The 26,899-nt window shown below is 37.5% G+C and overlaps 1 protein-coding gene across 6 annotated transcripts in view; it reads right to left on the bottom strand.

Annotated features, from left to right (window-relative positions):
• LOC131435472 (kazrin) overlaps positions 1-26,899 on the bottom strand; it is a 307,983-nt gene that overhangs the window by 41,679 nt on the left and 239,405 nt on the right. For 5 of the 6 annotated variants that reach the window (XM_058603390.1, XM_058603394.1, XM_058603392.1 and 2 more), the window contains exon 13: positions 24,206-24,314. The exons of the other annotated variant lie outside the window; for it this stretch is intronic. In XM_058603390.1, the coding sequence (XP_058459373.1) occupies positions 24,206-24,314 (109 nt within the window). The remainder of the gene's footprint in view (positions 1-24,205; positions 24,315-26,899) is intronic. 6 annotated transcript variants of the gene reach the window in all.

Genomic DNA, 26,899 nt, shown 5'->3' with positions numbered 1-26,899 from the left:
AAAATCCTACGCATTTCCGAGATATCTTGTTCCCTAAATATTTTTGAACCTTCTTAAAACGGGAGGAAAATGCAACGATTTAACTTTAAGGAGTCTCAAACTGATTTTCCTCTCGTTTTTGAGAAAGTTCAACAATTTTTGGGACCCTATAAAAATAAGCTTGAACACATGTTGGTGTTCCCTGGGCATGTGTCCATAAAAAGTACACGAGCAAACACGATGTGTTAATAAACATCATAGTTCTGTTAGAATTAGAGATAGTACAATTGTTTGTAGTTCTCTATTGAAATATATAAAAATTGCTGGAAAACCGAATTCTGATCGTAGCTGCGGAGACCCCAAGTGTTATATACCAATCGACTCTGCTCGACGAGATCTGAAAATATATGTACATTCAAGTATGTCGATATGATAACCAAGTTTAACAAGTTCAGTCTTCTTTGGAAGCTAATTTAAAGATGTGAATTAATCTCGACTTTAGGATCATTGCTCAATTTCTAAGATCCAATCGCTGATACTTGCTGTTCCGGAGAGATGATCGTATTAGTGGCATAATCGACATATCGTGTGTTTTTTATTCGCTGAAGTGATCAAGGGTTAAGTTTAATTTTGTTATTGCTGATACTTTTGATTTTGGGAATACTGTTGAGCATTCTTTTGTGCACTAATCTAATCAATCTGGATGAATTTATGTCAAGAATTAGCCCGAATCCGTGTCAGAAATTATCGTAATAAAAAAACTGTTTGAATGAGACTGTTTGTACGACTACACTTCTACCAGCCGCTACCTAAGAAATGATTTTCAGTGTAGAGAAAGGCATTATCACAGCACTAGTTAAATTAAGAAGAGGAGTTTTTGCCTTTCTCATATATGAAGGCTATGCAATCACTTTGAAAATCTGCTCTTTACATACCATTCGGCTGACAAAATTATCGATATTTATCGATAATATCGATATCGGACTGCACAGTATCGATATTATCGATAACCGATTATTGTCGATATTTCCCATCTCTAATGGAAACGATATCCGTTCGTTTGGCCAGTAACTAACAAGTTACAAATTGAAACAGTTTTACGTCAAATTTAGAAAACATTTTCCTCTTTTTCATTACCACTCTAAATGACAGTTTCCAATTTTTAACAAACTCTACCTTCTGAGTTTGTCAGAATTTAGTTAGTCTAGAATTTAAACGGATTTCCCCTAGTTCGACACTGTACTGATCACACTCGGAAAACGGAAAACTGCATATTTCATAATGCCTAATTTCCGCCGTATACAACCGAAACGATTTAATTAAGTTGGGATTCGGGGAGCGGATCGAGCGATAATAAATCAAAATGAGACACCGGTTGCAAACATTGGTTCCGGGGGTCGTATCGTGCAATCGGCTGAGAAGCGCATTTATTATCGCCGTATAAATTGGAAATGCATTTCTAGTTAACAATTTCGCCTATCACTTTTAACGACATGCTGTCAGAGTAGTTTCATTTCCACCACTCGTACAGTGCGCAGTGGAGCTTGTTTCCTTTGTTGCGGCACTTTCAGGAGACACGATCCCCGCCATACAAGAGGAGTACCGGAATCGATTGGCAAACATCCGATAAATGCATTTTGAACTCGAGCTTCTCGATGGCGTTCGCCGTGGCGATATTCGAGAAATGTGCTAACGATTGCAAGACGCAATGCAAGATAGCCGATGAGAGTGGGAATAGCAAACAAAGCATCCCCGGGAAAGGATTCGGAAAGTTTCATCGATTCGGCATTATTGGAACATTTCACAAAGAAAACTCTTGCGTCCGGTGCAAAACAAACCTCTTAAGCATTTTCCCGGAAAGTTAGCGTTGACGAAGGAATTCCACTGTTGACCTCGGGTGTTCTTTTTGGGACACAATCACATCGAGTTTTATTGTTCTGTTGTTTTCTATTTCTTTCATTAGTTTGCTGTACTTTGCTTGGTACAACCATACCCTCGGATCGTGGTCTCGTCTTACCCGTAACGCAACGTACCAACGATGATTTATGTCTTCTTTTTTTCCAACCTTCCACGGGTTGTCACTTTTCACGTCATCGTCATCAGAGGAATGAGTTTTTCTTCATCTTCAAAGGTTGTCACTCTAGACGCATCGTTTGCCTGTCAAGCATAAAATTATTCGAGGGAAAAGATTCTGAAGTGACACTTGATAGTAGCGACATTTATCAAAATTTCTAAGCCCTGATTATCTGGTATGTGAATGACAACAGTGCGCGGACGGTACACATTTCTTTGTCTATGAGGGATGGTTTTGGTTTTACCGAAATCAAATTTTGCCAGTGAAATACTAATGAGCAGATTAGTGCTTGCTTTTGAGTTCTCAATTGATAGTGCTTAATACCTATTGAGTGAACTTGCTGATTTGTGTGATGCTCATACGCATTCCTATTATCTTACAACATCGAGCCATGACACTGGCTTCGCATTCTTTGTTCTAAAGTATATTCAAACGAGAAGAGTTTCGGGATTAGTCACAATGAGCTTTTATTTGGCAAGCGATTTGCACTCACTTCATCCTAACTCGAATAACAAACGGGATGTTTTCATGCACTGGAGACGTTGGTTCGGTCTTTTTTTATCCGGGCTCTACCAACTGTCTCGTGAATATAAAAATAAAATAACTATTTGATTTTAGGCAGTACAGCCGATCAATCTCAGCATTAATTGTTCAACTCGGTAGTAACATGTGATTAGGGCATATCGCACGATAGGCCCTTGCGAATGTTACAAAATATAATGCTCATTGCTCGGCTCTACAACCATCATTAACACAATAATCGATATAATCTCGTAGATAGAAGCCCAATCTACGAAATTATGCGCAATATGCTTGAATTTCATGTTTAAAACTTGAGTAATGAGCATTATTTTTCGTAACTTTCAAAAGGGCATATCGCACGATATGCCCTAATCATATGTTAGTACCGAACTGTCAAACTGATGAATTTCTCCTAACTATGACTTACGGTCTGCCAGCCAGATAATATAATACTTTCGAAAGAATTCGAGTATTTCAATGCCAATGTCAATTCTCATTTCCCCCATCGAAAATTTGTTGTGAAGCGTGCACTACACTGCGTACCTCATTTTAACAAGCGGAATGAATACTCGCCAAACCCTGTCAGTATACACACATTTTCATCCTTCGATTCGATTGTTTATATTTTGAGAACCACGATGAAAGAATGTCACCAAGGATGGCTTTTATCGTATCAAAGAATGCTTACTAGCAATTCTTCACACGATTCAATTAGTGCCATCAAAGAGAGACGGTTATCATCGCAGCAACGAAAAACCGGCATGGTTCATTTAACATAGAATAGACACCAGTGCGAGAACGAATTTTTCTCGATGACCTGTCTGAGAATCAAAGGTTGGCTCGCTGCTGTGGCGATTCTCTCTGAAGCAACAAACGGTCGCTTATTCTCGTTTCGCGATCCGATTCTGTATGAGCAGTGTATAATTGCGATAGAATTATTTTACTATTGCCGCTTATTCTAACTATGTGGATTAGAGCTAACAAAAGTCATTTTCAATGTCTCAAAATAGATGAAAATGACGAGAAATTAATGTCACTCTCAGCTTCGCTTGCAAACTATGGGAACGGAATCCATGTCCAGCCAATGACATAAGCGGAACAGTAGTTTCAAAATTGTGTTCTTTCTTCCATTTGCTATTTCAGTCATCTGCTGTTTTCAGTAAAAATCCCATAGTATGCAGTGTCGGTATTCAACCGACAGAAAAAGGTTTCACAATGACTTTTAATGAATTTGTAGTAGTTTTGGTTCCCAAAGAGGATGTAATTACTTCGATTTGTCATATTTTATTTACTCTTTATAGCCAAACGTCACAGATTTTCAATACACCGACGAAAGAATGAGAATTGAAATTCTGCTCATGCTCCCTGCAGACGTTAGAAACGAAAATGCTTCGTCTCTCTTCGTTTGTTCTGGTGTCGGTCATTTACGAATGAGACAGTAAAATATTGAAAATGAGGTTGTTGGAATAGTTTCTTTCATTGAGAATGCGTGACAATTTGAAACTCTCATGTGCATATAACCTTTTTGATAAAATGTGTCTATGAAAAAGTCTGTGAATGCTCCACACAAGGGTTTTGAAATATTGCAACCTAGTATGAGAATCATCAAGTCGAATCAGCAGTTCGATTTTCTGCGGTAATTTCCGGTTGATTTTTCATTAGGGCGTAGAGGCAAGTGACAGTTTCTCTTTGATTACTTTCTCTTCTATTAATTACCAAGCGGTTTCCACGTTTATCACTCGACTCTTTGCATAAAATGATACCCGAAACTTTCTACTTTCGAACAGAGTAGTGAAATCAAATAAAATCTTTTTAATCACATCACAATAATCGAAAGAGATAGTGATTAAAGAGAAATTGTCACTTGCTTATACGCCCTAATGAGAAATCAACCGAACTTGCGATTCTCTCTTGGTAAATTCCACACAGCACCAATCATTATCAGACTGTAATTTTTTTTAAGGGCCATGAAATACTCAGAGTATGAAGTGGAGCGAAGAAATGTAGAAAAATTCTCTCGCGGGTCATGCGTTGAGAGACTCGAGTTCTTGTAGCATCTACCGAATTGGAAATGTTGTATACAATATTGATAAATATCGAGCAACTTCTGTCAAATTTTCGGCAATCACCAACACTGATTGTCACAACAACTGGAATATATTAAGTTCACACCAAAAAAAAAATTGAATATTACAGGTGACTTAATTCCTCATACGATGTAATTCATAAAGACCTAATTTGTCAAATGACGGGAAATTTCATTTTTAATGACTTGATGTTAGAATAGCTAGAATTTTATTGGTTTCGATTGTAACTTACATTCTGCTAGCAGGTGCGACTGTATGAACTTAAATGCACCTTTTACCAACCAAGAAGATGTATGCTTCTGTGGCTCAGACGATTAACAGACGTATTTGCGATCCAATGATTCACGGTTCAAGTCCCGGCGGTTGCTATCATCAGTATTCTTTTTTTTTTTATTTCAACGAATTTCATGTCATGGAGTTTTAGACACAGAATTAAATGTTCTTCCACGTGAATTTGCGTGAACTGCGACGCTCCATTTATGTGCATCTTATAAGATGTGGATTTTTTTAAGTGTGTAGTTTCGAACCTAATTTCAGCATTGTTGAACTGAAAATCGAGTCAGTTTCGAACCTGGTTTTTATGTCAGGTTTGCTAAGATCCCCGTTGCTAAGTGCGAAACCAACACAGTTTCGTTCGAAATACATCATTATAAATATTTTCCACTTAGACTTATTCGAACATTTTAAACCTGACATTTTTATTCAAGGTGCACACTTAATCCCATCGAAACGAGGAGAGTAACGAGTTTAAATTATGCTTGTGCAACACGAAAACAAGAGCAACTCGCACGCCAAGATGAAATCAATGTGTCCAATCAACTGTTACAAATGTATTGAAAGTATTCGGAGAATGTTTTCCAATAATCAGGAAAACTGGGAGTATCACTACCGAATATCGAGCTTCAAAACCGAACCATATGGTTCAGTCGATTTACAAGAAGATTGTTACGAAAAATTTTGACGATAACCAAAAAAGTCGGTCAGAGTATGAATGCGGATGCTGTAAATGAAGAAACATGATGACATAATGAGACCTGACTTTAAACAGCATCCTGGACAAAAACATTCAATGGCAACTGGAAGAATAAAAGCGACAGAGAACACATTAATCATTTCAAGATAGCAAAGAAAAATCTCTTGTGGCTTGAAGAGAGACATGTAAATAGTAAATGAAGGGAGATTTTTTGTTGGAATATTTTTGGCAACACTGTTTTTGACAGATCACGCGTGAATCGTGTCTTACGTCATTGACAAAGTTGTTCACTTTGGTCTATAATTTAATCATGAATCGTCTTACGAACGACAAATGCTTGATATTAGGCGCTGGCTAAGTTGGAGGATGATCAATTTTTTTATCGAGAGATTGTGTTCAGCGACGAAGCTCATTTCTGGTTGAATGGATACATCAACAAGCTCACATCTGGAGTGAAGACTAGCCAGAAGCATTGCAAAAGCTACTAATGCATCCCAGCAAAGTCACTGTTTGGTGTGGATTATGGGCCGGTGGCATCATCGGGTCGTACTTCTTCAAATGTGAGGATGGGTGGAACGTTACTGTGGATGGCGAGTGCTATAGTGTGATTATTGACGTTTTTTGCCCAAAATGGAAGAATTGGACATGCCTAACATGGGGTTTCAACAAGACGGTGCAACATCCCACACGGCACGCGAAACAATGATTGAATTGAGAGCTGCCTTCGGTGAACCGTTTATATCACGTTTAGGGCCCGTCAATTGGCCGTCTAGATCGTGTGATTTCTTGTGGGGCCATGTTAAGGCTCGTGTCTATAAGGATAAACTACGGGCCGCATGAGCCATCTAAAGCGGAGTCGCGGCCATTATTTGCATGAAATCATTTTTAAATATTAAATTATATTGATCGTTCTATAGATTCCAATAAAGATTTCGTCTGTCGAAATGTTCAGTGTTTTATTTTGAAAATCCAGTCCTATCCCTCTTATAAAATCACCCTTTATATCAATTAGGAAGTTTAAGCGCAAGTGTGTCTAAAAAGTCGTCTATTGTCTTTTTTTAAGCATGGAAATTAATAAATTATTTTTGGTAGGTTTGGCATTTTGTTACTGCGGAAAAATGATGTCCAAGGATATTAACGTCCCAGAACTCCATCCTAGAGAAAAAAATATAGAGTCGAGCGAAACTTCAAGAATAGAAAGCTTGTATGAATAATTAATCTTTTTTACCGTCGAATGTTTGACGAATTTTTGATTCGAACACCCTTTGATTCGCGAATATGTTAACATCCAAAGTGGTTTTAAGAATAACAGTAGTAGGTTCGTTTTGGTTTCAACGTTCTTTCATATGCAGTCTAAAAGTCACGTCATAGCCGAGATTGAGATGTAACTTAGTACGGGATTACTTCGCTGAAGAATTCCAATAAACAGATATGCTTGAATTTCTCCGGGAAAGAAATTTGATTGGCTCTATTTGCGTCTTATACTTTACGAGGTCTTCATTCTTGAGCTCATTGGAGTAATCGCTCCTCTTGGTTTCGTATTAAGTAATTTGGCTATATTCATACGAATAGTTTAAATCTGTTCTGATTTACACACCAAACCCATTAGCATCAAAATGGCAGATATTATATATCTACGGTCTGCAGCTGCTCGCACCAGCTTCGAAAGCAACCAAGAAAAATGAAAATTGGCATCTTTTAGCAGATTAGTACTACTACTACTACTACTACGGCTGATTAGCTTCAGTGTCTTCCGTTGGGCATCCTGCCAAAAAATCTACACCAGTTATAGCTGGCAGGAATCGCTCGGGGCGGAAGGAAGAAAAAAAATCCAATAGTTCTTTTACCAACCACAACGAACCGATCCCAGGACGGGAGGATGTCCGGTTTTATTGCTTCTTAGCTTCGGCAGAGTTCTGCTTTCGACTCACGACCGCTATCGTTGTCGGGACTTGACCGGAATAAAATGGCAACAACCGGACGGATAGTTTTATTATGGTTCGAAAATTAAATTCTTTCCTCTTGCATTTGCCCCGAACGAGGTTTCATCACCGGTTCGGCGACAAAAGTGGGATTGCACGGAACCACGATAAAACGTCATCGAGAATTGTGGGGAGTGCAATGCGTCCGTGCGCGACCGAAGAAGTTTTTAATCAAGTGGATTGGGTAAATTGTGAAATATTTTCATTTAAATTTTGGGGCACTTTCGGCAAATCATGCCATTGGCGGAGAGTGCGAGAAGCTTTTTTGGCGTTGTGTTTTTTTCCTTTTTGCATAAGAAGTTTTATGATGACTTTGTTCCTTCACCGGTTGATGAATAATGGAATGAATCGCGAAGAGAACGGAGGGGGCACAAAAACCTCCCTCGTCGGACTAAGAGCGTCTGTTTATACGCTTTGATGGAGAAGAAATGCGACTTCCGCGAGGGGAAGGGGGGGGAGTCTAGCGAAGAAAAGGGCAGATTTACTAACCGAGAACATTGTTTGCTCTTTCAACTGTCTAGTGCGAAGGAAGAAAGGAAAAACTTTTTTTTCTTCGGATTCCCGAAGGCAAAAGCATCAAGCGTCACGGAAGGGAAGCACACGGATCTTTGCAAGTACGATTCACTTTCCTAGAAAAAGGATTTATTGCTTGAAACATCAAACGGAATTGCTTCTCTTGTAGATAATGATCAATCGATGAGGGTATTGAAAGTGTGGTCCTGTTTGCTGATTGGATTCTTTGGGTTGTCCGTTTTTTTTCTGGCACCACTGTGAATGGGATACGGTGGTTGCGGACAATGACTTCGATGTTTTCCAAAATTGTGACATGATTAGTCGTTTTGTTTGATTTTACTTTGTCGTTATTGATTGTCGTTTTCCGATTACAGAAGTGATTTAGCCCGGTACTTTGTAATTATAATTCAGTCCTCGTCTTTCATTTACTGAAGACGTCAAAATCTATTATAACATCAGCTGTCATGAAGATGCAGTCTTTCTCTAATGGCAATAGAAAATCTTCGCAGAATGGTGTAATACATTTCACTGTATGAAAGGGAGGCTCGACAAGTGTTTGACCATTACTAAAATGATCGGCTGGTCGACGTGCGAAATCTTTTTTTATTTCGGGGTTTTTCTCGATTAGCAACTTCTCGTAGCCTAGGATTCGTAATGTGACGGGTTTAACACTTCCCAAATGTATACTGCGTAAAATCTATTTACTATTCACTTGTTCGCAACAAACCCTCGAGTACCGCTTTGTGGTTTGGAAATGTCATTATCTAAACGGTGCTCTTAGAATTGAATCTATACAACGATTTGTTTCCTTCACTTTACGTCGTCTAGTTGCGGGTTACTAATTGGTTTCGATACGCTACAAGTTCGACTGCTTCAACTACAAATGATGCTATGATTGGCTTGCTTTGTGAAACTTAGTTTGAAAAACCCGTTTTAGTATTTTTGAATGCGAAAACCGGATAAAAACATTGAGAGCAAAAACCGGACATGGATTTTGCAATGCAAGAATAGTTTAAAGACATCTTTTTTGCAAGAACCGGACAGAAAAACTTTGAATGCAAAAACCGGGCTAAAACTATTATAATTCTTTCGCGGAATGTTTGTTTCAACAGGTTTCGCAACTGATTTTTAGCATATAGAACAGGCTCGACCATGCGTTGTCTGGTTGGTAAGCTTGTGTTAAGATTTTAATCGGTACCTCGGTCATTTTCCAGAACAAAGTTGGGAAAAATGAATTGTTGCCTTTAAACAACAGTAGTAAAATTAAATAAAAAACCTATTTAAATCCATCTAGTGGTATGATAATGCCTTTCTCATATTACTCATACTAACATAAATATTACTGTGCAATACCAAAAAAAAACTGTTCATTGAATAAAAACAGGAAAGTTTGATCGGGCGTAAACTACAATAATATACAAATCAAAACAACCCGTAGTTTTGGAGCCGAAAGTAGGATCCATAACAAATTCAGAAATTTCGTATGAAATCGCAAGACTTTTCATTTGAATTTATGTTTGTGAAAATCGGTATAGCCATTTAGGAAAAAATCTTTTTGGAGTTTTCGACCACTATTTCTAGCATTTTCAATTCCGGATTCCGCAGACCGGTATAGGGGGTCGGGTCGTGTGACTAACAACAAATATGTACTACAAATTTGAACAGTTTGAGCCCAATTAAAAATAATTTTGCCCTCCTTTACATTGTTGCTTTAAGTTCGAAATTTTATTTAATTATTTATTTCGTCAAGCAAATATAGACTACGTATAAATGGTTTACAATTGAACTTTAGACATTTTTAAACACTCACCACTCTGTTATACGGAACCGGAAGTCCGATCAAGGAACAATTCTCGAATCTCGTATGCGACCATAAGACCTTTCATTTGAAGTTAGTGAAATTCGGACAAGGCATATCTAGGTAAAGTGAATGAGTTGTATTTTGGAGTATATGATCAGTATTCCGGTGCTTCCGAAATCAAAAACCGAGATCTGGCCACTTTTGAGTTAGCCCGACGGATAGTATCTATTTTTACGTTTCTTTTAGATATTGCAAAAATAATTTAGGGTTAGCTCAGTTAAAATAAAAAAATCAAGTCGGGTCTGTCCCATACGAAAATTGTTCGCATATTTGTCCCACGCATTAAAAATCACGTTTTAGTAACTAAAAAATGTAAAAAAAATTGTATCAATTTTTATCTTCGACCCACTGTATCAATATTTAGCGGTTGATGGTTGTTAAAAATTTCCAACCTCCAAATGAGTCACTATGAAATGTTCGATATTTTCTTGAAGGACAATGCGTGCTCCAGCGTACCATAACAAAAGAAGCCCTAGTTATAATCAAGGATGGCTATTATCGTATCAAAGAACGCTCACTAGCAACTCTTTACACGATTCAATCAGTGCCATCAAAGAGAGACGGATATCATCGTAGCAACAAAAAAAACCGGCATGGTTCATTTATCATAGAATAGACACCAGTGCGAGTGCGAATTTCTCTCGATGACCTGTCTGAGAGTCAAAGGTTAGCTCGCTGCTGTGGGGATTCTCTCTGAAGCAACAAACGGTCTCGTTTCGCGATCCGATTCTGTATGGGCAGTGGATAATTGCGATAGAATCATTTTACTATTGCCGCTTATTCTAACTATGTGCATATAATTTTTGTATGAGTCGTGTCTATGAAAATGTATGTGAATGCTCCACAAAAGGATTTTGAAACATTGCAACCTAGTATGAGAATCATCGAGTTGAATCATCGATTCGATTTTCTGCGATAATTGTCAACTTGCGATTCGCTCTTGGTAACTGCGCCAATCATTATCTGACTGTAAATTTTTCTAAGGGCCATGAATACTCAGAGTATGAAGTGGAGCGAAGAAATGTAGAAAAATTCTCTCACGGTTCATGCATTGGGAGACTCGAGTTCTTGTAGCAGCTTCTACCGGATTGAAAATGTCATATACAATATTGATAAATATCGAGCAGCTTCTGTCGAATTTTCGGCAATCACCAACACTTATTAATACATGGATCAATAAGTCCCGAGACTAAAGTAGAGATGGCGCTCGTAGTAAATCAGTAACCACGTCTTTCTAGAGTACTAACCTTTGCTTGAAACGGATCAAAATTTTAAGTCGATCCGACCAGAAACAGCTGAGTTATCGAGGTTGGAGTAAAGTCGTTTTGTAGTTTGTTTAAAAAATGGAAAAAACCGAGTTTCGTGTTTTGATAAAACATTGTTTTTTAATGGGTAAAAACACCGTGCAAGCGAAACAATGAGTTGAAAAATGTCATCCGGACTCTTGTCCATCAAAAGCAACGATTTGTCGGTGGTTCGCCGAGTTTAAACGTGGTCGTACCGACACAAATGACGCGGAACGCTCGGGTAGACCTGTGGAAGCCGTTACATGAAGTGAAGTGACAAAAATTATAATGAAAGATCGTAAAGTGAAGCTCCGTGAGATTGCTGAGATGACACAGATATCATATGAAAGTGTATTTACTATCCTTCATGAAAAATTGAGCATGAAAAAAGTTTTTTCCAAGTGGGTGCCGCGATTGCTGCAATGCACCCTGCCACAAGTCGATGAAAACAATGACGAAATTGAACGAATTGAGTTTTGATCTGCTTCCCCACCCCCCATACTCGACAGATTCAGCCCCCAGTGACTACTGGCTCTTTGCTGATCTTAAAAAAATGTTCCAGGGAAAAAGATTTGGCTCAAATGAGGAGATCATCGCTGAAACTGAAGCTTATTTTGAAGCGAAAGATAATTTTTTTTTATAAACATGGTATTGAAAAATTGGAAAAACGTTGGAACCATTGTATCACCCTAAAAGGTGATTATGTTGATGAATAAAAAAAATTTTTGCAAAAAACAATGTTGTTTCCATTGTTAGTCTAGGGACTTATTGATCCATGTGTTATAATGCTGAATTCCGAATCGAATTTTAGACGATATAACTAAATAATGTGTGTTTACAAAAGGGGGAGAAAATAACTATACGACTCATTATTGAATGCCGAAAATGACTAGAATTTTAAACTGTTGCAAAAAGGGTACTATTCCAATCAAGTAAAGGAGATAGAAAATACTCCCCTCAGTAATGGCGTTTCGTTAATGAAATGGGCGAAATTTCACTCATTAGCTTTTAGCGCCTTGAGAGTTTATCAAAAAATCGTGTTATGAAAAAAATTCCAAAGGGATCCAAAGGAATTAAATATAAGGAAAATATGGAACTAAATATTGGCATAGACACCGGAGCCGGAAGCTCCATCAATAAAATGGATTTCGGGCTCTCAAGCCATTTAGGATTATATCACTTCTGTATCACATTTATTGCATTTTTGCATTTTACCCCATCTACCCCTACGTAGTAGATTATCGATAGTCGGCTGTGTGGAAAAAGCGAGTCAGTTTAATTCGTATTCACATCATCCAGTCATGTCTCTAAGATTACCCTCCCGCCTTTTTTGTATATCTTCTTGCACCATTGTTCCCTGTGGAAGGGTGTCAGTGTGTTATAAGAGCTCATTCTTAGACGTGTTCTTTATTAATTCAAAGTTAAAAAACTGTTTTAATCCACCTAGTGGTGTAATGATGCCTTTCTCATGTACATATAATATTGTGGTATTCCATTCAAAATTTATCTCTTCGATTATTGAAACAAACCAAGAGATTGTTTGTGCATTAACTAGTATAACATACAGAATAAAACAATGCTTTGATTGCGTGAGTCATCCACATTTCCACAAACCAAAGTCGGTTCGTACGGCCACCAACTAACATGACACACAAACTCTTCTAGTACGCACTGTAAATTACGATTTAAATGTTTGTTGTATCCGAAAATATTTTAAGTGACGGTGTACAATATTGAACACACTTTACCCTATAATTCCGGAACCGGAAGTCGGATCCGAATGGAATCCAGGAATTCCGTATGGGACCACGAGACCTTTCATTTGAATCTAAGATTGTGGAAATCGGTCAAACCATCGCTGAGAAAAGTGAGTGAGATCTATTTTGGTATATATGACCACTATTTTCGGTACTTCCGGAACCGGATACCGGGAACCAGGATAGCCGGAATCGGTTTGTTTAGTTGCCTACTGATAATGACTATCGATTTGTGTGGTTTTGAGACCAGTTTAGAAATTTTTTTACGTATTTTGTTTCGCCGGTTTAAGTGACTGTGTACAATATTGAACACACTTTACCCTATAATTCCGGAACCGGAAATCGGATCCGGATGAAATTCAGAAATTCCGTATGGGACCACGAGACCTTTCATTTGAATCCAAGTTTGTCAAAATCGGTTCAGCCATCTCCGAGAAAACCTAGTGAGATTATTTGACACATACACACACATACATACACACACTCACACACACAGAGACATTGCTCAGCTCGTTGAACTGAGTCGAATGGTATATGACACTTGGCCCTCCGGGCCAATTTTCACTAGTCGGTTTTTCAAGTGATTGCATAACCTTTCTATATGAGAAAGGCAAAAAAAAGAAAAAGGCAGTATGATATTTTTTATAAATTTGACACTACTAAATCATGTAAAATCGGTTGTAAATGTTTTAAATTAATTCTTTTTTTTTCAACTTTTGTCGCGTTTTCAGCGCTTAGCAATTTTTTTACCATTTTTTCTCTATTGAAGTCTAATTGAAAAGATCATTTATTTTTGAAATATGTTGGCGGAACCCAGCAGATATGGGCTTCTGTGGTTCAGTCGATTAATTGATGTGCTTTGTGATCTAATGTTTCTCGGTTCAAGGCGCGCTGTTGCATCGATATTTTGTTTTTTTATTTCATTCAATTTCAAGCCATGTAATTTTCAAATCAAACAATTTCACATGTTCTTGAATATATAGTTACTCCACCTATATCACACTGAGCGAATCTTTTACTACACAGCTCGAAAAAATCTTGTTATTTTACATCTTATAAGAACCACATAAATGAAACGTCGTATTTCACACAAATTTATATTCAAGAACATGTGAAATTGTTTGATTTGAAAATTATATGGCTTGAAATTGAATGAAATATAAAACAAAGAATCGATAGCAATAGCGCGACTTGAATCAAGAGCCATCAGATCACAAAGTACGTCAGTTAATTGATTGTACCACAGAAACCAGTATCTACTCGATGAATAATTCATACAAATTACGCTCGGAGGCTGTAAAATTCCGTACGAATGGAATATTGCGTCATTTGAAAAGTAAAGTAGTTATGAATTGTATCGTTTATAGAACTATGTCATCTGCAAAAATTCTTAATTTTATTTCGTTCTCTTATTGGACTTCTCACTGGTCAACACAATCGGTTCGACATTTGAGTAATAACGCAAATTGACTGTAAATCTGTTCCAGAATGCAGCATCAATTTTGAATTCAATCTAGAAAGAAAAAGAGCATAAATTCCCTGTTCTTTCTGTCCTACACCCAGGCGGCCGGCCACAAAACGGATTTTTTTTTCGCAATAAAACACAATTCCAATACCGACCGGATCAACTAGGCGACACGAGCTAGTGGCGAAATTGAGCCGCTTGTTGACATAATAAATGTAGTCCAAAAATTTGGCTGTGGAAACGGAAACACAGAAATTTGGTGGGCAAGTTGTTGTTTCAGTTTTGCTGGGCCTTTCCCCCATCAATAAATCTCATTCCGTTCTGTAAATCAAGTTTTCCGTTCAACTCTCAGGCAATCGACCCAATAGAGAGAGAGAGAGAGAGAGAGTGTGTGAGAGGGAACGCGGGGACATTGGCAATCTACCTCCGCGTGTAACGTTAAATAAATCGGAAAGGAAAACAAGTGTCGTTGTGTTATTCCAAAACTATGCTGTTGACGAAGTCCGTGAAGGCTCTGTACGGTAAACAGCAAACGGCGGCACAAGTATTTTTTGATTTGCCAGCGATCGGAATTTTCCTGGCAAAATGGGGGAGGAGAACCGTTTCCAATGTGCGAATGGAAAAAGCATATGAAAGTGGTGTATTATGTTCGGGAAACGTGTAGAAAAAAATTGTGATGAAATTGTGAAGTTTTCGTGTGATCAATGTTCTGTTAACTGAAAACTAATGCGTTGTAAACATTCGATCAACTTCGAATCGTTTTTTCTTTGGAGTGGGGTACCCTAGTTCAATGTGTAACAGCAGGAAACAATTTCGATTTTGCCAAACGTTAAACGGTAAATCTTGTTACCATGATACGGATGAAAAAGCAACCATCTTAAGGAACCGGAATGCAGTCAAATTTCCAAAGGAACTTAAAAACAGTCATTTTATTCCTCAAGCAATCTGCCAAGACAACAACAATTTCTGATGATGACGGCGATGTCGAGTAAGTAAATGCCGTCATCGAGATGAGTGGATGTCATCGGTTCGGTTCGGTGACGTACCCGGAGGTGCTCGCCTGTCAAGGATGTATCCGAAGAATCGCCACCGGTACAAGATGCCATTTGGGGCTCCATCAGCCGGGGTTCGTTCCGTACACAGCCAGAGACGGGCTGGACGCTGTTTAGCCAACAGAATCAATTTTGACAATTCCATTATTATTGATGTGACATGCCTGGGAGCGCTAAAATGTTACCCGTTGTTACGGTGCACTGTTGTCGACGTTGGACGTGATGCGATGGCTTTCTGCTTTTCACTTCCAACTACTACTATTCAGACTTGTTTAGGCTCCAGTTGGTTCCATGGAACTTGTGCCGGGGAAAATTTTCGGGTGCCATTCAAAATGATGAGCTTTATTTTTTTGCTCGGTACCCAATGCGGCTTTAAGGTTTTAGTGTTTGATCGGAAGTTGTTGAACAAATTGCACAAATTTTCACACAGACGGGAAAACCATCGGAACCCGGCTGTAGATCGGGATAGCTAACGAGTTTTGCTCAATGCACCGTTGCGTTGGTAAACTCAGCACCGAAATGGGAGCCGAGGTGTGTTCAATTATGAAAGTGAGCAATTGCTCTTACGCAGTGGATAATTTGTTTGCTGAAATATGCAGATTTAATTAGAGTAGGGTGTTTACTCAACGTCGGTATGTTTCGGTAGCTTTCGTCATTAATTAATTGAAGTTTGTGTATGTGGAAAACATTTTCACTTGAATAGCCATGTCAATTTCGATTTATTGTTCAGTTGACGTCATCGAGTGTTATTAAGGTACAACACCGGTTTTCCGACAGTTGTTAGTAGTCGTATTGTTCCACACATTACCTGTAATATATTCCTGAATAATCACGTAATTGTAGTCAGTTCAGTTACGAATAATGTGGAAGGTAATTTTGCTGCGATGTACCGTCACTTTCAGTTTTATCAACCCCAATCAGATCAATTTTGATTATTTATTTTACCTCATTCGAGTACAGGATTTAATGTAGTAATCTGTACCTGGCACTGAAAGCTTCAAAAACAGCTTAACAATGTCGGTTAATGAAAATTTTTCTGATTAAAAGAATTAACTAGTTTCTATAGTCGGTGTTGAACAATAGTCCGCACCGTTTGTGAATACCTCTTGTCAGTTTTGTTCGTGTTAGCTCGGGCCGTTGTCTTACAGAAGGCGTAACTTGATTTTTTTTCCAGATACCTTTCCTAATATGCGTTCGAAAACTACAATCATAAAGTCAGTATGTGTCGTTTAGCTGAAGCGTAAACAACAATACTATGAAAATTTCGAGTTTTGTGACGAATAGAATGTTTTTCGCAGGGAGTTATTTGAATACGAAGAAAGCAGCCACCGAAAGTTATCGTATTTTGGTGGAAGCAGTGTTTGGGAAAAAGTCAAAATTTCGGAAATCGCAACTGAAATTTTTCACAAGTGATTTTCAGACAAAAAAAAATCATCGATTCGAAAACTCACTGCAGAAAAGTTCAGTACTGATTTTTTTGCAAACGCGTTTCTCACTGAAAATGATTTCACATGACAAAAAATCAGTTGTGAAAAGTTCACTAGCAAACATTCTCCTCGATGATATTTAAGAAAAAAGTTCATATCTGATGTGATTCTCGAACAGAAGATTTAAAAAAAATACATTTTATAGGCTTTACATGATGAATAAATTCGCCGATAAATAAAAACTGAACCTTTCGGAGAATGTTCAGTGCGCGTAGGGTGGTTGATATGTGGATCAATTGTGGTGATGCATTCTGAGCTGATTAAAATATATTAACCAATTTAGCTTGAATAGCATACGTAGAAGTAACAGGAGCGCAGGTTATCGCTACGCCAATTCGAACGCTGCGCCTGCTGTGTGTTTGAGATATGCACAATCCTGCACTCCTGTTACTTCTATAAAACAAATTCATGCTATATAGCGTTTTATTGGGTTACATCTAAATAGTGCAGTGTAATGAACCAGCTATACTTGATTTTGAATTGTATTTTTAAAAAATTTTGTCAATAAAGTGACAAATAAAAAAAACCTGTTTTAATCCACCTAGTGGTGTGATGATGCCTTTCTCATGTATAATATTGTGGTATTCTATTCAAAAATTTTCTCTTAGATTTTTGAAAGAAACCAAGAGATTGTTTGTGCATAACATACAGAATAAAACAGTGCTTTGATTGCGTAGGTCATCCTTAAGAAAACGAAGTGGGTTCACTATTATATGCACTTCCGGCACCGGAACCCGAGAACCGGTATAATCAAAGTCGGTTCGTACGTAACATGACGTACAAACTCTACTAGTTCTTATTCAAATTTTGAAGATTTTATACAATTTTGCCATCGCACTCTAAATTACGATTTATATTTCATTTGACCCTAAGATTGGGAATAACGGTTTAGAGTCCAGTTTATAACATTTTTTACGGTTTTTGTACCGCCAGTTTAAGTGACGGTGTTCAATATTGAACACACTTTACCCTATAACTCCGGAACCGGAAGTCGGATTCTTATAAAATTCCGTAATTCCGTATGGAACCGTGAGACCTTTCATTTGAATCAAAGTTTGTGGAAATCGGTTAAACCATCGCTGAGAAAAGTGAGTGAGATCTATTTTGGTATATATGGCCACTATTTCCGGTACTTACGGAACCGGATACCGGTGTAAGATCGTACATGATCGTACATACCTTTTCAAAATTTACCCTCTAGGAGAGTGATAAGTTTTTGATCGTGGATATCTCTTGTTGTATCTAACGTATCAATATAATTTTCGCTTCATACCATCGGGTATATGATCATCAATTTATGATGACATTTTCAGTTGTATGACACAAATACAACTAATTAAAAAAATTTAAGTTTCTGAAATGTTCGGTTCAACGCGTATCAATGTAGAAAATTTATGACGCGTTTCTCATACCCGAGCCGATGGTTTTGATGTAGTTGATGTGAATTTCGTTTCAAACAAGGGCAATTACATTGGCATTCAGCTGTTGATCCTTCGCATTGGAACAAAACACACCGAAAAGTTATCAATGACCGTGAAATTCTACAAATCAGCCCTTTTAAGAGCGATAAATGTTTACAACAGAACTATTAAAATTACTTATCTGTTGGAATATGCGAATCGGAAGTGAAAAAAAAAACATTTTCGTGCATCGCCAGAAATGAGTTCCGTGTTGCAATCCCTTCACCAAAATTGCTTCAGTATTGAATCAATCCGCACAGCAAGCAGCAACAGCTGCGGGTCGTTCACAGTGCGAGTTTCGTACAAGGCAGATTGCGTCATCCAGCTGCTGGTCATTTGCATTGGAGCAAAATATCTTGAAAAGTGAACAACGACCAACAAGTTTAGTGAAGGTTTATAGTATGATGGGTTTCGATTAGAAAATTTTCGCATACTTTTTTTTTAATTGATTTTTTTGTGTATTGGTTTGATGCGTTTGTTAACTTTAGGGTCTGGAATTAAGTTTCAGAACCCAAGACCAGTTTTCCAGAATTCAAATCAGTTCCTCATCCACACTTCAAGGCAAGACGTGAGTTGCAGAGTTCTGGAACTGAAACCAAGTTCTAGAAGTTGACTCTAAGCTTGGGTTTTGGAATCGAAATCTGGAATGAGGATCAGAATCTTGATTCTAAACCGGGACTTTGGAACTAAATTTCGTGAATGAATTCTGGACTAGAATCTGAATATTGAAACTGAATCCTGGTACTGAAATTGGGGTCAGAATTCAGTTCCATGATTGCTATCCGGAATTCAGTTTCAGTTTTGCAGCTTTAGACCGAAATACTGGACCAGAATTTAGATCCGAAATTCAGTTGTATTTCCAGTGCTCGATTCTAAAATACATGCCACAAACCAGGATCTGTATTTAGAATTTGGTCCCAAAACTCAGTTCTATTTCGCATTCTGGATCCTAGAATTGAATTTCAGAGCTGAATTTTGGATCCGAATTTGAAAACTGAATCCTGAATCGTAATTATGGAGCTAAAATTCAGCTACAACCCGATCAACAGAGCATAACAGAATTCTATCAAAATTATATGTGATCTTAATATTTATATCTCATTATGTTATAAATATGATTCCAAATCAGAAGCAAACATTCAGATTTTTTTAAGATTATAGCAAGTCCAGATATTATATTAGGAGCCGTTATATTTCAGGTAAAACTATACTACAGAATTGAAAAAAAGAGTTCAAACACTTTTGTCGATCATGTTTTCGACTTCCAACCCGAAAAATGCTATGCTTCAATAATGAGCAGTAACAAACATTTTTCCCAATTTCACATACCTGAAGATGCTTTTGAAAACAATAATTTGATATTTGATTTTGAAATGACGGCTTAAATTTTATATTTGAGAACGTTCCTAAGTAATTCATACTTAAATTATGTAAAGTTTTTATTCAAATATTAATTTTAAATTGATAATAAATATTTGTCATGATGATTTTGCGCTTTTTCTCCTACGAACAAAGAAAGGCAAAAGCTTTAAAACTCGACTAATAAATATTGGAAAAAGTGATATAGCATTCCAGTCAGTTCATTGAATTCTGCAATGTTCCCTCAGATATGATTTTCACTAGCTTGGAGTCAACTGAATGCTTGAATTCTTCCATTTTATCGGTGACCGATTTTTGTTTCCGAAAACACAGAGTGATAAGTGTTAAAAATTTCAAAACGTCTTCAAAAGTGACGCTGCAATAAACGAAAAACATAATCTAAACTGAGCTCAAAACCAAAATCCAAACTCTGCTCAATATTTTTTCGATTTATAGGTCTTTTAGTTGCAAATTGAAAATAGCGACTTTAGTTTTACCGGACCCCGGATGTACTGGAAATAGAGAAAAAAATTCTTATCGATTTATCTTTAGTTCTTGCTGTACTTTGTACTATATTGATCTGATGATTTTTTACGTTGTTCTGAATAAAAAACTTTGTTAATATTACATTGAAAAATGTTCGCAGGTGGCACTGATGATATCATCATGGCCAGAAGAAAAATAAAGTAATATCGAATCACTTTCACAATTTTTGGATCCAAAATCAGCAAAATCGAAATGAGTTGGTTAGGTCATCAGTTAATAAGATCTACAAATTGCAGAAATCGCATTTTTCCCGTTGTCATCTATATCATTGCATGAACATTTTTACATTCATGAATCATACAAAAACGATTTATCGCACCATAATACCTTCGATTTGAAAAGTTCAATCTATCCATATCTGATAAATTGATGATAGTCTCATTTCGTAGTATTTTGATTACTTCCAATCCGCATTCATGAGCTGGTATTCGAAATTTACAATGTAGAGTTTAAAGCAACCGACCCGCATTAGGAGACTTTCCATTTGAATCATTTTTCTGTGAGTCAATCTAGGTATATATCAAACAATCAAACCGGAATGAAAGTTCAATATTGAATATTGGTTTTTGTACATTACTTGCGGGTCTTCTGGCTACCTATATCGCAAACTAATGTGACTAATAGGCAATTGGTTGATCATCAATCATAAAGTGCACATTTTAATCAAATATACCCGCCAATCGACACACATACGCGTACAGACAATATACTACTTCAACTGAACGAACGATTCGAATGTTATTTGAAAGTCGCCCCTCTTGGTTAATTTCCTCAGATTCTATAAGGTAGTTTTGTTCCACTGAATTTAGTTATGTCCGTTCATTTACAACTATTCTTCTGTACCAAAAAAAATCTTGCTCATAGTTCTAAAATAGCCCCTTTGTCATTCTTATGCCGGTTGGAAGGAAACGACGAAAGAGGTGGAGAGCGATAGATTATTTTTGTAGCAATATGAACTTACATTATTTATTATATGATGCCAATATATCCTTCCAACGTCAGTATGTTCTCATGCCCCGATGCAAACGTAGCGCATGTTGGCAACTCAAAACCTCCCGATTCGGAACCAAGTCTCTTTACTGTGAATGACTTTTTTATGTCAAATCAAATCGCCTAAAGGTATGCTATTTCATCTTACTTCGCGAAATCTATTTTTAGATTTGCACGGTAAAGCCTTTCCCCCGAAAAAATTGGTAATAACAGCTGTAAAGTCATACTAAATTTGTAACAAATTTAGATATAATATTGATATTTACATACCAAGGTTTGTAACAATTTTGTTATGACCTAGGTTAAATTGTGTTATAATTTTTGTTATTTTAACTATTAACGAGGCCAAGATTATGACTAATTTAGATAGAAAAAACGAAACAACCCCAGATACAATTTGGTTCTCCTTTGTTGATCGGGAAACCAGACCGTAGTTCTGTGTGTCGTAACCCAGCATGTTTGCGAATGAGCCGTCTGTCTATTATTGTCATCTTAACTAGATACAACCAAGGATGGCTTTTATTGTATCAAAGAATGCTCACTCGCAACTCTTCCACGATTAAATCGGTGCCATCGAAGAGAATCGGAAATCATCGCAACAACAAAAAAACCGGCATGGTACATTTAACATAGAATAGACACTAGTGCGAGAGCGAATTTCTCTCGGTGAACCGTCTGAGAATCAACGGCTAGCACGCTGCTGTGGGGATTCTCTCTGAAGCAACAAACGGTCGCTTATTCTCGTTTCGCGATCCGATTCTGTATGGGCAGTGGATAATTGCGATTGAATCATTTTACTATTGCCGCTTATTCTGACTATGTGCATATAATCTTTGTATAAGTCGTGTCTATGAAAATGTATGTGAATGCTCCACACAAGGGTTTTTAAATATTGCAACCTAGTATGAGAATCATCAAGTCGAATCATCGATTCGATTTTCTGCGATAATTGTCAACTTGCGATTCTCTCTTGATGAATTCCACACAGCGGCGATCATTATCAGACTGAAATTTTTTTTAAGGGTCATGAAATACTCAGAGTATGAAGTGGAGCGAAGAAATGTAGAAAAATTCTCTCGAGGTTCATGCATTGAGAGACTCGACTTCTTGTAGCATCTTCTACCGGATTGAAAATGTTGTGTACAATATAGATAAAAATCGAGCAGCTTCTGTCAAATTTTCAGCAATAACCAACACTGGATACAACGAATCAAGGCAAGCATACGAACATCTATGTATTTGTGAGCTCATAATAACGAAATGCATTTAAGTTATAGGGGTTACACACAGTGTTGGCAGAGTAAATGGTTTTATTTGATGGTAAAGTTTGATTGATTTTATTATTATTATTTTTATTATGCTATCGTTATTATTACAACTCCTTAGTATTATCCACTACACTGTGCTTGAATTCAGGTTCAGAATTCAGTGTCGAACCATAATTGTATACTGGGATTCTGTTCCAGAACACAGATTCATTGATCGGTTAAACAATCAGTTTTAGAATTCAGTGCCCGAGTTCAGGTTTAGTGTACAGCTTCAGAATCTAGCATTAAAATTAAGTTTCAGAATTCAGTTCTAGCATTCGGCTCCAAAATTCGGCTCCTGAATTCCAGATCCAGAATTTGGGTTCTTTAACATCAAAGAAACTGATTCATCTGTTTTATTCGTATTCATGTCATCCGGTTATGTCACATAACATTAACCATCCTTCTTTTTTATTCAGAACAAGGTTACTAAATATACAAGGTACTAAATATAAAGTACGTAGACAATTTTCAAACACCAGAAAACCTGGTTTACACTTGATCCTTAATTTCGTGAATGAAGGTTATAATTTGATGTACAATTGAGACTTAGTCTTCGTTGCATGTGTAGGTTGTGCCGGTGAAACACCACGCGTCTGCTTCATGAATTTCACTGGTGAGGGCGGCAGGTAATTTTCTATAACAAACAACTTTCTCCTTAAAATAAAACTAATATAACATCGAATACAAATTGCAAAGCAACACACAAGAACATTATCTTGAACGGCAACAGCGAACAAACTAATTGTTCGATGAATGAGCTGAAAACATGTTTCTCATTTGTTGGTTGCGGTGATTTCCGCATTCATCAGGTTTGGTCGGTTTGCAGGTTTGCGGTTTATAGTCTCAGACTCAGCCACGGCACATTTGGGTGTGCTCAAATACAAACTCTAGTTGAATTTGCTTTACGGTATAATAACTTAGGGAAGACTACCGCACATACACATGTCGGTGACAGGTGATGCGTGTCGGTTTAGCATAGAACTGTTAAACGCTCTTAAAAATAATGTGCTAGCAACGGGACATGCAACAACAGCAAGTTAAAAAAACGGAATAATAAAACAGAGAAAACAGTAACAAACGGCGAGGAGGAATACTTTGTTCAGGACATGCAATCTTTCGAGCTGGTAAATTTGTGACTGCTACTTGGTTATTATATCAATCGTGTTTGGTTGTTTTTAATCTGGATCTCGTTGCCGATTTTTTTTGCACTTAAACCGAGCAATTACTAACGAGGTACACACAGGTCATGCCACTTAGGGTAGGAGCTCTCATTTGAAACAATGCTACATTTATATTTCGAGTATGAATTGTTCATCTACTTCTGTTGATACTAACACAATCGCAGGTAAACATTCCGTACAACCTGTGTGTACCTCATTGAACGAATAGCTCCATTCAACGCATTTTGCTTCCGTTATTAAAAGCTTGATTGCATAGTATCCATCAAAGCAAACTGGGAACGGAAAAAAAGAATGAATCCACATTGGATTGAAGCTACTTACCCTCAAGCTGCCGGTATTGCGACGATCTCCGGGTACGGGCATCATTCCGATTCCGCTGGCGATCGGTACCACCTGTCCGCCGGTTCGAATCCCCTGGCCCAGTGTGGCCCTGTGATGGTTGGTGGTTGTTGGTCGTGTTTGTTCGTTGATAGTGTGGTTTTGTTGGTTGTGGGTGGTGATGATCGTGATGGTCGTAGTGGTGGTGGTAGTGGTGTTGTGGTGATAGTAGTAGAAGTATAGTTCCCCGCGTTAATCACGGCGATGGATGCGACCGTGCGTCAATATCCCCACATCGAGTTGGGTTCGCATTTGCCGGGACGCGGAGCGGTCGGTTCGATTGAATCGCACGACGAGTTGTTCAGGATGTTGTTGTGAGTATTGTTTTTATTTTTTTTTTGTTTCGCAGGAGTTTTGTCGCCAACGTGTGGAACGTGTGTTTTGATTCGCATCGAATTGCGGTCGAGTTTCGTGTGTTTGGTAGTGGTTTTTTTTTATTTTATTGGGCGAGGAGATCGACGGAAGAGGTGTGGTTTTTATTTGAAATGAGAGAAAAAGCAGACATGGAAAAACGTACATCAATCAAAAAATATATATTGAAAACACAGGTATGAAAATTATAATCAGAATTCGAAAAAAAAACTTGTATGCACGGATGCGAGACTGAACGGGGGAAACTAACGTGCTATTGCTAGTGTATGTGAGCAGCCGAGATGATGTTTTGCACGTTCGACAAATATATGATGATGCTAGAGGTGAGTTTTTAGTCAGGATGAGTAAAGAAGCGAACTCGGGATCCGAAGGGGTAAAAACTAGTCCCTGCGTAGCTCCCTGCAGCTGGCGCCACGAATGATACGCATTAGTTGGGGTAAAAGATCAGAAGGGAGCATTGATTCATTGATTACGGAAGTATGAGATGTTTTGCATTCACACCAAATTAAAGGCAACATTCCGAATGTAAATGATGATGATTTGTATGAATCGGTGATCAGGTGTTAGGATTGATGAGACCTAATGGGAGAAATATGTAATACGTGCGAAGCAAAATCACTGGCAAATGGTCATATAGAAGAAGATAATTTATCCAATAAGTGTGCTATTATTCGTTATTGAAGCATAAAAAAACAAAACCAACATTGACTGACAGCAAAACTTAGGGGCTGCCCTAAAACAAACATTGATTCAGTAAGCTCTTCGGAATAACTTTACGGAGAAGACGTAGTCGCGAGCATATCGAGTTAACACTGCCTTCACTAAAATCCGGATCGCGCATATAAATTAGCTGTTAAAATATAACAACTTTCGTAGAATACAACCGCGTGAAATAGGTTGCTTTGATTTTACACTCGGGTGACGCCCGTATTTAGACTCATATGCTAAACAGCAACTCAGTGGCGTCTTTGGTTGGCGGCCTATAGCGTGTGACTTTCATCGGTGCTAGCTCCGACCGGCTTGTCACACAGGCAGTACGGAATGTGTGTTTCCCTCTTCCAACTTAGGGTGAAATTTCCAATTCAAATCGAAATGGATCGTTCCGATTCCGCTACCGACACATTCCGCTAGCTTCTTGGAAGAGACACACACACACACATACAGCAGAATGAAATAAAACTCAGCCACGTTCGGCTCCGGGAATCTCGGTTTCAATTTTCACTACTGCTCTCTGGTTTTCCGGTAGTGATTTTATGCTTAACGTTGAAAGGTGATTTAATAGATTTCTTGTTGAATGCATTTCGGTAACGAAGAACGATGAATATTCAATTAATGCAAGGTGGGATCAAAAGTCGAACACCGTTCTAATATTCATTTAATATTGCTCTCAGATTGGGGCATGAATATAAGTTGATTAATTGAATATGTTTGGCTTGTGAATTTTGAAAACGGATCAATTTAATTCATAATAGTAGCATTTTAAGTGCCTGTTAGCTCCGGTTAGCGTTTTATTTGGTTAGTATTCTAACATTTTTTGACCAAAGCTCAGCAGACATAGATGGATTTTGGAACTTCATTGAAGAAAATTATACATGAAAGTGTTATTGAACGTAATTGAAATGCCATATTTTGAGACATTTACACAAATACGATCGTAAGAACTGATTCAAAATTTCGGAATCGGAAAGATTCTTTGAATAAGTAAAACCACAGTACTAGTCATGCAATTGTTTTGCAGGGGAGACTGGGGCTAGACCAGACATGGGTCAACCGGACAGCATTAATATCTTATAAACCAACAAATATTTCGATCCATGGATTGACTTAGTGTATTCTTCTCTTCCTTAAACTTGATTTTCAACAACTTTAGAACATCAGAATTTAACAAGTTTGTATAACAAATCATTAGTAGATCTCGTTTCCCAAGGAATTCCTAATTAAATCGTTTCATTTAGGACACATAATTAGAAAATTGAATAGAAGCTAATTCTTTCAAAATTTTATAAACACAAATGTTGGAAGTAATCGTAGCTTTATAAAGTTTGAATTTAAACTATTTTTAGAGATTATTGTTTTTTTTTTGTATGTGATAGTTGAATTATTCCACCCAAAAGATTACAATCAAAATCGTTTCATAAAAAATGCCATTCAAAACAAGTTTTGATGAGAAATTTCATAAAAAGAGTTGTAAAATGTAATTTCTTCAGTCATTTAAAAAAAATCGTTTATCTAGTAAATTTAGCTTGATAAACAATTTAATTTAAT

The sequence above is a fragment of the Malaya genurostris genome, chromosome 3 (genome assembly GCF_030247185.1).
Source record: "Malaya genurostris strain Urasoe2022 chromosome 3, Malgen_1.1, whole genome shotgun sequence".
NCBI classification, from domain to species: domain Eukaryota; kingdom Metazoa; phylum Arthropoda; class Insecta; order Diptera; family Culicidae; genus Malaya; species Malaya genurostris.
This window is presented reverse-complemented; position numbering and strand designations above follow the sequence as displayed.